This window comes from Tenrec ecaudatus, chromosome 2 (assembly GCF_050624435.1).
Source record: "Tenrec ecaudatus isolate mTenEca1 chromosome 2, mTenEca1.hap1, whole genome shotgun sequence".
NCBI classification, from domain to species: domain Eukaryota; kingdom Metazoa; phylum Chordata; class Mammalia; order Afrosoricida; family Tenrecidae; genus Tenrec; species Tenrec ecaudatus.
The window spans coordinates 77,704,483-77,717,486 of record NC_134531.1 but is presented as its reverse complement, the minus strand read 5'-3'; the positions used below and the strand labels follow the sequence as shown (position 1 = coordinate 77,717,486).

The 13,004-nt window shown below is 45.0% G+C and overlaps 1 protein-coding gene across 1 annotated transcript in view; it reads right to left on the bottom strand.

Annotated features, from left to right (window-relative positions):
* The window catches only part of MSH3 (mutS homolog 3), a 197,679-nt gene that overhangs the window by 175,954 nt on the left and 8,721 nt on the right, over window positions 1-13,004 (bottom strand). Inside the window, exons 4-7 of the mRNA XM_075541226.1 lie at window positions 8,831-8,992; window positions 5,743-5,859; window positions 5,080-5,197; window positions 3,552-3,697 (exon numbers count right to left, since the gene is read on the bottom strand). Of these exons, the coding sequence (XP_075397341.1) occupies window positions 3,552-3,697; window positions 5,080-5,197; window positions 5,743-5,859; window positions 8,831-8,992 (543 nt within the window). The remainder of the gene's footprint in view (window positions 1-3,551; window positions 3,698-5,079; window positions 5,198-5,742; window positions 5,860-8,830; window positions 8,993-13,004) is intronic.

Genomic DNA, 13,004 nt, shown 5'->3' with positions numbered 1-13,004 from the left:
CTCAAGCACTTACTCAATGAGAGAACATGTTGTTCTATTAAATTCGCATTCCAGGAGGCACACCTTCCTGACACAATTGCTGAAGAAAAATGTGTACATAAGCAAATGTGGTGAAGAAAGCTGACGGTACCCGGATATCAAAAGATATAGTGTCTGGGGTCTTAAAAGCTTGAAGATAAACAAGCGGCCATCTAGCTGAGAAGCAACAATGCTCACATGGAAGAAGCACACCAGCCTGTCTGACCACAAGGTGTAGAAGGGGCCAGTTATCAGACATCAAAGAACTAAAAAATCTTATCAGTGGGAGCCCACCTTCCTGATACAATCAATGAGGAAAAACATGTACATAAGCAAATGTGGTGAAGAAAGCAGATGGTGCCTGGCTATCAAAAGATATAGCGTCTGGGGTCTTAAAGGCTTGAAGATAAACAAGTGGCCATCTAGTTCAGAAGCAACAAAGCCCACATGGAAAAAACACACCAGCCTGTGTTACCACGAGCTGTCGAAGGGATCAGGTATCAAGCATCAAGGAACAAAAAATCATATCACTGTAAATCTGGGTTAGTGCAGAGTGGAGACTCAAAGCCCATCGGTAGCCAACCAGACATCCCCTTACTGAAAGGTTGTGGGGAGGAGATGAGCCAGTCAGTGTGCAGGATAGCAATGATGAAACATACAACTTTCCTCTAGTTCTTAAATGCTTCCTCCCCCACCACTATCATGATCCCAATTCTACCTTACAAATCTGGCTAGACCAGATGATGTACATTGATACAGATAGCAACTGGAAACACAGGGAATCCAGGACAGATGACTCCTTCAGGACCAGTGATGAGAGTGACGATGCCTGGAGGGTGGAGGGTACATGAGGTGGAAAGGGGGAACCGATTACAGGAATCTATGTATAGCCTCCTCCCTGGGGGATGAACAGCAGAGAAAAGGGCAGGGGGAGACATCCGACAGTGTAACATACGACAAAATAATAATAATTTATAAATTATGCAGGGTTCATGAGGCAGGGGGGAGTAAGTAGGGAGAAAGGGGGAAAATGAGCTGCTGATATTAAGGGCTCAGGTGGAGGGCAAATGTTTTGGGAATGATGATGGCAACGGATGTACACATGTGCTTGACACAATGGATGTATGTATGAATTGTGATAGGAATTGTATGAGTCCTCAATAAAATTATTTTTTTAAAAGAATATTTTATTTCAACATTCTTTTTTTTTAACATTCTTAAAGTCGTTATTTTTATCTCAATGAACTTCTTTGGACTTAGACCAGAAACCAAGGCTCATATAGCTGGACTATGCATACATAAATGTAGACATGTTTGTCTCCCAAATAGAAACCACATGTTTAAAAAACTGTTTACAAGAGTTCACACAGAGAAATGATCTCTTCTGGAACACCTGCACCCTCTACTCTTCAGTGCAACATATGGTCCTGAGAATCCCCAATGTCAGTCTGTTAAATGTGCATTGCCCAGACTGAAGGCAGCAGGCCTGACTGCAATCGTACTGCAACCGTCAAGCCTGGGACCACAGACAACCTACCAGTACCCAGGAGCTGACTCCCAAGGAATGACTACAGCATGAAGGACACTGCGCAAGGCTGATTAAAGCCCAGCGAGGAGAGGGCTGGGAGTAAATAATGAAGAGACCCATTGCACTTACATTCCGTTTGAAGAGTACTGAGAATTCTGATTACACAAGATTAGACCAGTAATTAGACAAGTCTCCTGTCTAATTAAGAGTTGGATTTAGGAGCCTGTGACTCACGAGGGAGGCCTAGCCTAGACCCACAGCTCTGGATGTCATAAACTCCAAAACGATTGTAGAGATCGGTAAAGGACCCAAAGCATGGCCTCATCCACCAGAAGAACTAGATGGTGCCCCGCTTCCTTTATCAACCGTACTAATCAAGGCCACAGCACACAGAACTTGAAATATTGGAGCAATCTTCAAGGTTCTTTTTAAAAAGGGACAAAAATTGAGCCTACTTGGTTGGCTTGAATCTAGAAGCCAGTCTCAGAGAGCTTCTCAGGCCGGTGGCGGCTATGGCTCTGAGACACTCAAATTTTGAACTCCGTTTAACCCGAAGTCATCTTAAAGCTAAATAACAAACTGCCTCAAAAAAGAATGACTTTCAAGAGCAAGTTCTGTGGCTCCTTTTAAAACATCACTCATTACGAGACCAAATGGTCAACTACGCTGAATTAACCATGAGATTCTAAGAGGGCAGAGAAACTAGGTTAATTGAACCACCAGACAAAAACTCTGAGATTGTAAACAGAGTAGCCAAGCTTACTGAACAGCTTGTGTAGAAACTGTTCAATAGGAACCTCACTGCTGTGGAAGCCTTCATTGAAAACACAAAATGTGTTCAAAAAATATATATATTAACACCCCCCACCGTACCCCCCAAAAGGGCTTGAGGGGAAATTAACATGTCTTCACACAGTGATTAGCGCCAGCAGTGGGCCAGAGAGCCTTTCTCCCAGCCCTCAGCAGTTGTACCCATCAACTGTGCCCCTCAGTGAGTCCCAGGTAAACATAAGGCAGTGCGTTACATAGGTTAAACCTTCCAGCCAAATAGCCTGCCTGCTTGAAAAGCGGGCCGATGGCCTGTGGCTGGACAAAAAGTGCTTCTCAAGGATAAAAAGTCGTTTAGCGCCATCCAGTATCAATGACCACAAAACACCCAGAAAGAAGGGCTAATTGGTTAAGCAAATGTTAAGTTAGCACTGAGTTCACACACCGGAGGAGGTATTTTAAAGGTGCGCTTGGGGACACTCAGGTTGTAAAAATTTGTGTTGTTAATGCTGACTGACAGCAGCAAAAGTTAGGGCGTGGTGCAGAGTTAGAATCAGTCATTACTTACACAAGAAGCCCTACTTTCGCATCACTGGCAATAAAACCAGGAATCCGGCAGTTGCAAAGGGCAACAGGGGGCGTGATGCTGAGCAGAGGCCAGGTAGGCCTTCGTAAGTGGGCAAATTTACACATCGATTGCCAGGATAAAGTAAGATTAATAAGCTATGATTCAGAAGTGATCAACAGCTGTGAGGCTGCTGGTGAAAATTTCTGATATTAATTCAGTATAGAGTTTTATATTGGTCCATTATTACTTCCTCTTCACTATCCCTGCCTTTAAATCCAGATACAATCATCCTAGAATCATTCATTTTCGGTTCTAAACTACTAGAGAACGACTGGAAACCCCTTTGCTCCCCATGCGGTGGTGGCTCGGTGTTTTAGTCTTCTTGCCGTGCATTGTCCACATCCATGTCTGCCACTGAGTCTACCTTCAACCTTCAAATCCGAGAGCACCTGGGCCCAAACTACCTGGATCTCTCCAGAGCACAGACCACGGAGCAGCCACCAAGAAATACTTCAGTGAGTGATTTCAAATATCACAGTGAGGCAGATGTTTTTATAATGCAATTTCTTAAGGGGAAACTTCACCAGATAGACTCCTTATAAACTATAAGCGAGAGCTCGTATTTAGAGCCCATGACCATCTATCCTTATACGTCACCAATGTACTTACCACAATGCCAATAAAAGCATTCCCCTTCTTCTGGTCCTTAGCAGATTCTTTATATTCGCTGATACACAGCAGATAGTTGGTTGAAGCATCGGTTGTTAACTCATCAACATTTACAGCATCATCCACCTTGACCAGGGGATTCACATGTGATGGTTATTAAAGAAAAATAGGTGCTACATTCCCATAGAGAGTAACTGCTTTCTCCTCTGAAACAATTGTTCATTTACCCGGATACTTAGGGGATAGAAGGTTAAGTTAAAAGTATGGCGACAAAGTCACAGAAACATCTGTCAAACAGAAACAAACAAACAAAAACCCCATGCAGCTCGTGGTCCCTGACACACCCTCCATCTGAAAGGGGTGGTCCCCTCTCTCTAACACTTCCTCTAAGAACTCTGAGCTCTTCACTGTACACGGCATCAAGGGACCCAAGGGAACACTTTTAAGTGTTCTTTGAGCTTCAAGACAAAACGAAATCTGAAGGGGAGAGATCAGGGCTGTGGGGGAATGGGGTATGGTTCTCCTCCAAAATTCTCAGAGGACAGACATCGTCTGGCACCCACAGAGAAAGTGCGGGCGCATGATCGGGCTGGAGCATGGGAAAGCTCATGGTGCAGCTCTCCTGGCCTTTTTCTCCCTGTGCAGTTCTCCACGTTCTTAAATTTCTTCCAAATAAGCCTCTGTGGCCGTCCTGCGCCCTTGGAGGAGACCTATCAAGATGACCCTTTGGGATCCCCAAAGACAGTCTCCACACAACCTTCTCTGCCTTGGCTTTAACTGCCCCAGCAAATCCCCTTGGAGCTAGAAGCCACTGTTTTTCCACTCAGTCTTTTTTTGGAAGGCATCCTAATGAGACTAAGACAAGTGTATTACTAAGAGAACCTGTCTGTAGCCATCGACTGCTCTCAGAGACATGTGGAATAAACACGTGCACAAGTGCATAGAAACTCTAGTTATAATATTTGCTGATGTACGCTCGTACCTTGCTCTTTACAAAAACCTTCCATCTAGCATCGGTTCTTCTGTTCTCTGACCGCAGCTGCATGCCTTTCCTACCCCAAGTTCTACGGTTGATGATAGCAGAATACACCAGACACTGTGGAAGCCCCAAGTGTTTTCCCTCTTCTTCCGTGGAGTGATGCTTAGACTTAAATCCGTAGTAATCCCACAAGGTTTTAATTCCAGAAACCAATGTACGGCAGTAGCAGCCAGCTCCTTCCCCTTACTACTCATTGCAAACTCCTAGCGATCATCAGTAACAGTAGCATGCTTTGCTAGCCATGCACTTGCGGCTTAACGCTCATTTAAAGTGCCTCGTGGCAGCCACATATAGCTCTTGTTTTTTTAAAGAAAGACATGAAAACACACACACGCACACACACACACACACACAAAGGTTAAAGTAAACACACTATCTCAAATGATCAAAAATATAGCCACTCGGAAAACGGCTAAATTTCTCTTTTTAAGTTATTGTCCATAAATGGTTTGTGACATTTCAGAGAAGAATTCCACTCAGAAAGGATATCCTCACCAATCAGGGTGGATTTTGTATAAAGAGCAGTCAGCTTCCGGGAGAAGAGAGAGCTTTTGTTGTCCCCAGCGGCCTTGAGGGCGGCAGTTTCGGTCTGCTTCACCACCCCCACCTGCAGCAACCATCAGAATAGTACATTTGATGGAGGATGGAATTAAAATAAATGAATAAAGTTTCCCAAAATTTAAAAGGCTACTTTGTAAATATTTTTAAAACATTATCTCACAATCATCAGATATAGGGCTTAAGTAAGAAACACCACAGGGCGTCTACAAGTGTGGCTTCGTTTCTCAGAAATATTTATCACCAAGTTATAAAAAATGTCTTTTTAACCCTAAACATCTAACAATATGCTCAAACCTCATGAAGCTGTAAACTCACTCACATGGAGTCCATGCTGACTTCCAGTGACCTCTCTGTGAGTTTCTGAGGCTTTGACTGTGTTTGGGAGTAGAAAGCCCAGTCTACACCCCTTGGAGTTACCAGTGGTTTTGAACTGCAGACCATGAGGATCGCAGACCAGGGCATAGCTACTACACCACCAGGCTCCTAAGAATGAATCATTGTACACTTTCAGTTCTCCTTCAGGCCAAAATCCAAAGCTAATTAAAGCCCACCACTCAACACAACATGTTTTTAACTCTGGTTAAAGCTGACCTTATATCCTTTGGCCACAAGGCGGCGCACATGAACAAACAGTCTATGAGTCGGGATACTTGCTGTCATGAAGTTGTGGTCCAAGTGGCAGTAAATGTTGAGCTCCCGGGCTGCAATCTGTAAATTAGAAAGAGAATATCGATAAATGTCTGTCTCAAGATTTTCTCTGTGGGATGTTGTCACTTTATAAAAAATCATCAGATCACATACTTGGGATGTGTCCACTTTTCAATGTGTATGGTGTTCTGAATAAAACGCTTAAAAGCTTAGGGCTTACTCTATTTGCTACAGTGTCAACAGCCTCACTTCAGGCCTACAAAATTCTCAGGAATTAGATGGCCATGCTGTTGGTCTTTCTTTTTTTTTTTTTTTGGTAACGCATATTATTGGTTATTTTGAGAATCAGTAAGTGCAGAGAAATTATAAACAATCTGTACATAATTCTTTTGGGTTGTTTTGTTCGGGGCCGCACAGGCTGCATTTCGATGTTTGGGTTGGAAGGGGATGGGAGGGCGGGCAGTTTGTCTGCTCTGCTGCCATAGGCTGAGGATTTCCTCAGAAACTTAGTTTGGTATCCACAGCCAAGGGAAGCCAAGAGCTCTGCTCCGGCTCTCCAGGCTGCTCAGAATCTCTGGCTAGCAGCCACATTCTCATCAGACTGGCAGGGTAACAGGGTTGGGAGAACATCAAAGCTGCAGGTAGTTTTTCAGGGTCTTACAAAGTAGTGTACATTTCTTGCTAATTGGGCTGGCGGAGTTTGGAGACGTCTCAGAAGAGTCAAGGTCTTGTTTGGAGAGCCGGGAGAGGGAAGAGGAGAAGGGGAGCGAACACGGCACCACCTTTCGTGCCTTTGGTCTTGGTTTAAAACGTCATCAACTCAGAGTGACTCAAGGTTGCTAGTGGCCTGGGGACCCATTCTAAATGACCTAATGATATTCATAGCACATGACTATTCTCAGAATTTGGGGAAAAGTTAGGCAGGCCTCTAGATAAGCAGATAGGCAAGAAACCACTACAGAAATATTACTAAACAGTCTTTTCGCATGATATCATTTCAGATCTTCTTTATCTCCATATTCTTTATGACGGGTTCTTTTTCCAACTCTTTCTTTCATTCAACTCACTCTATCACATTGATTCTGACCCACAGCTATCCTACACAACAGGGTAGAACTGCCCTTCAGGTTTCCAATACAGTAATTCTTTATGGAATAGAAAGCCTCAGCTTTCTTCCGTGGAGCAGCTGGCGGATTCGAACTGCTGACCTTGTTGTTCGCAACTCCAAGTGTAACCCACTAGATCACCAGGGTGCCTTCTAAGTCCTTAGACCTAAGAAAACCTTAAAGTGCTGAGTTTGAAATAAGAAGCTGATTCAAGGCACATGTAAATAAATAATAATTTGGATATATCAGAAAGTGTATCTAAGCTAATTCTCTAATGGGTGCCTCACCGAGGGAAATACATTGACTCTTCTTTGGGGAACCTGATTTCATAAAGTAGAAAACCTCAAGATGCATCTGACCTAGAGAACCCCACTCTCCAACCACAACCTGGTTTAGCTAACTGGGGTGAAGGCAGCTGGTCAAGTCTTCACTTGACGTTGGTCAGAGGTGCTCCAAAGCTGCCACCTCTCACCCTCTCAGACGCTGTGAATCCTCAGCCAGGCCCGAGACCCACGGAATCACCAGCATCACCCAGGACCACAGCGTGCATATGAAATGTTCTAACTCACTGCCCTTCTCCTGAATCAGCTTAAGCCTGCATCACACACCTCAATGCACAATGGGCTGTATGGCAGTCACATAATTTCATGTCACCTTGATAAAGAAAGTGTAGGGGTGGAGTCTAGCCAGCCAATCAGATCACACACCCTGAGAGTACCTCCTTGTGGGCATGATCTCCTCATACGAAGAGTTCTGGGAACTTCCTCTGTCTTTGTCTTCACCTTCCTGCTATTGAGTCACTCGGAGAGCTGCTGGAGTCACACTAAGATCTTCAAGAGCTCTGTGATGCTTCCAACACCATTGTGTCCACAAGACTTTGCACCACCGGTGGCTGATGTTCTATATTCTGCATCGTTGCATGTGGCTGAAGAGGAACTTCTGAACTAGTCTCAGACTTGTGGGCTGGGATGGGATGTGCGCTTTGTGTATAATTACTTAATATAAAGCTCTCTCTTACACATACATATGAGTGTCACTCAATTTGTTTCTCGAGTTAACCCGGCCCACCACAGGCTGCTAACTGCAAGGTAGCAATTCACAACCACCAGCAGCCCTGTAGGAGAAAGAAGCTTTCTCCTACCTTCATAGAGTGACAGTCTCAGAAACAAGGAGGACAGTTCTACACTGTCCTCTCGGGTCGCTATAAGGTGGATCAACCGAAGGCAGTGAATGAGAGATACCTCAAAACCAAGTACAAATCAACTTGGACGAACAGGATAGCAAGAAGACTAACATAGATATCCTACTTGTGACTGACAGGGTTCATGTGCCACTGAGCCTTAGCTAGGTCCCTGGCTATAAAATTCCATAAATGGATTCTCAGCATTCAGTACACTGCAAATGTTTTTCCTTGAGTCTTCACTTGACTCACCAGTGCATGTGCCTCCAGGGGACATGTAATGGATGAAAGAATGTCTACCACCCTGGAGCATGAACACTGCCATCCTACAGGGGCCTAATCCCCTCCCCGCCCATGTATTTTTAATTTATATTTTTAATGACAACATTTGCAAAGAGTAATAAAGTGAATTACAAGCCAAAAACCAAACTCACTGCCATCAAGTCAATGCCTACTCACAGCGACCCTATAGGGCAGGACAGAACTGCCCCTGTGGGTTTCCAAGATTGTAAATATTTACAGGAGTAGAAAGACATATCTTTCTCTTACAAAACAGCTGGTGGTTTTGAACTGCTGACTTTGCGATTATCAGCCCAACATGAAACACAGGATGTCACTGGGGCTTCTAACTAATCAAACTAACTTTTTCTATAGTCAAAAAGTGAAGCAAAAGTACTGTAAATGCCAAAGGCTGGTCAAGAAAAGCACAAAGCAGCATTGGGGGTGGGGTGGGGGAGCAACTCACCTCGGCATCATCACCAAAGAATCTATACTTGTATCCACATTCCACGCACAAAATGGCATCTTTATGCTGCTCCTTCATTGCCATGTACTGCAACTCTAATGGAGTGTAGGTACTTTTGGTCCGTCTGCTCGACGCCTTAGGATCAGAAGTTAGTGCCCTGTCCTGGTAACAACAAGAGTTTTATAGTTTAAAAACATCCACCATTACTCCAACGCAAGAACACTTTGTTCTAATAACCTGGTGTGTTAGTCTGGGTTCTTTAGCGACATAAATCCACAAAAACTCATATATAAGAGAGTTTTATATAAAGGTTAAAACAAGAAAACATCCCAACCCAGTGCTGCCCAAGCCCACAAGTCCAACATTAACCCATATGTCACAACACCAATCCACAAAGTCTTCCTCCATCTCACAAAACAGGCGCAATGATGCCAACTGCAGGAGGAAAGCCGAGTAAATGAATGTGTAAACATCTCAGCACTGGCAAGGGTCTCCACACGGGTGCTCCAGTACACAGGGCTGCATTGGGGTAGGTCCATGTGGCTTCTCTTCAGGGATGTCTTGCATGAAGTGAGTCTTGCCAGCTAATGCAAGGAACTGGCTAAGGCATCTACACCCTGGTCTGACCATCAGAAAGCAAGAGACCCAAGAACTAGAAAGGCAAGGCTCACTGAGCCATTTATCCCTCCGCCCTTCAATTAACCCCACATGTGTTTATCGGCAAAATAAACTACCTCACCTGGCATTCTATGATGCTCACCTTCCCGAAACAATTGCTGAAGACAAAATGGTTGCAAAAGGAAAAATGGTGAAGAAGGCTGATGGTGCCCGGCTATCAAAAGATATAACGCCTGGGTCTTAAAAGCTTGAAGATAAACAAGCGGACATCTAGCTGAGAAGCAACAAAGACCACATGGAAGAAGCACACTAGCCTGTGTGATCACAAGATATTGATAGTGTAAGGTATTGATAGGATCAGGTACCAGGTATCAAAATACCCAGAACAAAAAATCATATCATTGTGAATGAGGGGAAGTGTGAAGTGGAAACTCAAAGCCCACCCGTAGGCAATTAGTCATCCCCCTACAGAAGGGTCACAAGGAAGAGACAAGCCAGTCAGGGTGCAGTAGAGCACCGATGAAACATACAATTTTCCTCTAGTTCTCTAATGCTTCCTCCCCACCACTATCATGACCCCAATTCTACCTTACAAATCTGGCTAGACCAGAGCATGTACACAGGGGTATAGATAAGAGCTGGAAATACAGGGAATCAAGGACAAATGAACCACTCAGAACCAATATTGAGAGCAGTCATACATGAGGGGAAGAGGCAGGTGGGGGAGAAAGGAGGAACCAATCACAATAATCTACATATAACCCACTTCCAGGGGGATAGACAACAGAAAAGTGGGTAAAGAAAGATATCAGTCAGCGTAAGACATGAAAAAATAATAACGTATACATTATTAAGGGTTCATGAGGGAGAGAGGGTAGGGGAGAAGGGGAAAATGAGAAACTGATACCAAAGGCTCTCAAGTAGGAAGAAAATGTGTTGAATATGATGATGGCAACAAATGGATGATGTATGGACTTTTATGAGCTATACAAGCCCCCAATAAAATGATTTATTAAAGTGACTTTTAAAAATCCACCATAATACGCAATAGCTCCCAGTGAGAAAGCGCCAATTTGGCACAAAGCTAATATTGGATGAACGTAGGTGAAAAATCTACAGGGCCCTGCTAGTAGGCAAGTGATCTGCAGGTTTCAACTCCCACCTGTTTGTCAGTTGGTTGTGCCCCAGGGGCTGGTGTGCAGCTCTGATGCTGGAAGCTACACCGCTGGTTGTTCAGACAGCCACAGGGTGACCCGGGGGCCAGTTTCAGCAGGGCTTTCTGACTAACAGAGACGCTGTACATGAATCCAGGGGTATAGCTCACTGGACTTGGCCAGTGAAGAGTTATGGATGGCAGCAGAATTTCGTCAGGTAAGAGGCCAGAAAAGAAGCCCTACAGTTGAAGGCTCTAAAAACACACCTGAGGAAGAGCTGCCTCCTCAAAGCGGCAGGGCCTCAGGACACGGATGGAGTAAACCTTTGGGGACCTTCATGCCCTGATGTGTCCTGACTGCTCATAAGTAAAGAAGCAGCTGCACGTATCTATCAGCAAGGGGATTGTGGAACGTGAAGCAGGGAACACGACTCAACTGAAGCCGTCAAATAAAGACCTGGAACGCTGAAAGATGAGACCTTAGGCCCTGCTGTTCTTCGGTGCCGGGGAGGTGGTTCCGCCTCACAGTGACCGCATGAACAGTAAGAAGAAACGCCGCCCTGGCCGTACCCTCCTCACAAGTGTTGCGATGGTTGGGCCCATTGGTTGCCACTCTGTCAATCCACCTCCTGGAGGGTCTCTCTCTTGGACATGGACCCTCTCCTTTACCCAGAATGCGGTCCTTTCCCAGGGGCGGATCCATCCAACAACATGCTCAAAGCATGGGAGACGTGTCTCCCTGTTCTCCCAGCTAAGGAACGCTCCGGCTTTGCCAGGCAGACTGGTTTGTTCTTCTTGCAGCAGAAGGCACTTTCAGTACTCGTCACCAGCACCGTCACTCACCTGCACCCGGTTCTCCTCTGGCCTTCCTTTCTCTGTATCCAGCTGTCCCGGGCACAGGAGGCAACTGAAAAAGACCGCGGATTGCATCAGGCACACCTCCGTCTTCGTTCTCTCAGCACGTGACATTAAAGAAGCCATCTGCAGCAGATTGGCCTAGCACGATGTGTCCTTTGTATTCCTTGACTATTGTGTCTGCGAGCATTGATTGTAGACCCAGGTACAATGAAATTCTTGGCAACTTCGATCTTGTCTCCCATTTATCATGATGTTTTCTCATGGTCCAGCTGTGAGGATTTCCATTTTCTTTACACTGAGTTGTAGTTCGTACTTTAAATCAAAGCTCTGAAGCATGTAACGATGAGAACCCTTTCAGCAAGCTCGGGTTATTAATAAGTCTTCCACTCCTCATGTCACGGTCTACTTTAGACAGTCAAGCTTCTTGGGTGACTTGCTCAGCATATAGATCGTATCTGCATTTTACCCAAGGTAAAATGAGACAAAATTCTAGGATAAAGCCAACATATACTCGTTGTCCTTGTCAACGCCTAAAAATGGACCCAACTCCCTCTGGAGCTAAAAAGAAGGCTTAAAACACTAGGGACCAGCAGAGGAAGAGAGCAGAGACACAGAATTATCTTCATGGCCCAGGGAGGAAGGCCTAAGACCAAGAGAAAACATACACATTGCAGTTGCTAAATGTTTTAAAAGTCAGCACAGCTAAGGCAAACGGTTAAAAGATTAACTTTTTAAAGAGACTTGGTGTGATGTGAAACTTCTGAATGTGGCTCTTCTACCCATGCCTGTATAATGCCCACCGAATGACTGGGTAGGAGCATGCAAACAGTGCGTGAAACCCCAACAGAGGGGACTGGTCAGTTTGAGTTATCGTTCCCCTGGGTATGTAAGAGTGGGCCACATCAGCAACAGGAACAGGACATCAAGGAAGAAGAGCCATAGTGGAGCATTTCACGATCCCTCGCTGCCTAAGGTGGCCGAAGCTGCGACCACAGGCACCATAGGCTGCAGCAGAGACCATGGACAGAGCAAAGGAGCCAGGCCAAAACCAGAGGCTGAGACAAGCAGGCTGTGAGGAAGTAAGATCTTCCTAGCCCACAGATACAGGGACCACAGGCTGAGAAGCTGAGGACCAGGGAGAAAAACTTAGCTGGTGGCTAAGGAGAGATGTGGCTATGGACCAACCACTGAATCTTTAATGTTTTCTAATCCTGTCATGTGGTAACCTGTAAATTTCTCCAATAAACCTCCATGATTGTGAGATCTGTGTGGGATTTCTATGTGACCACTGCAATGAATTATTGAGCCCAGGAACAAATGAGTGCGTCAGGAGGGAGAGCCGGTATCAGAGAAAAGTAGCGAGGGATAGAGGATGGAAGCCTGGCTGCCTATGCTTCTTGGCAATAGGCCTTGAGTCGGTGAGAAGTTGGATTTCCCTTCTCCCTATGTAGTCAGAAGAAATCACGAGGCCTGGGCTGTTTAAGTCACACGATATACCAAAATAGTATGGCCTGGGAAACTCCAAAGATCGGCAAAAAGATAAAT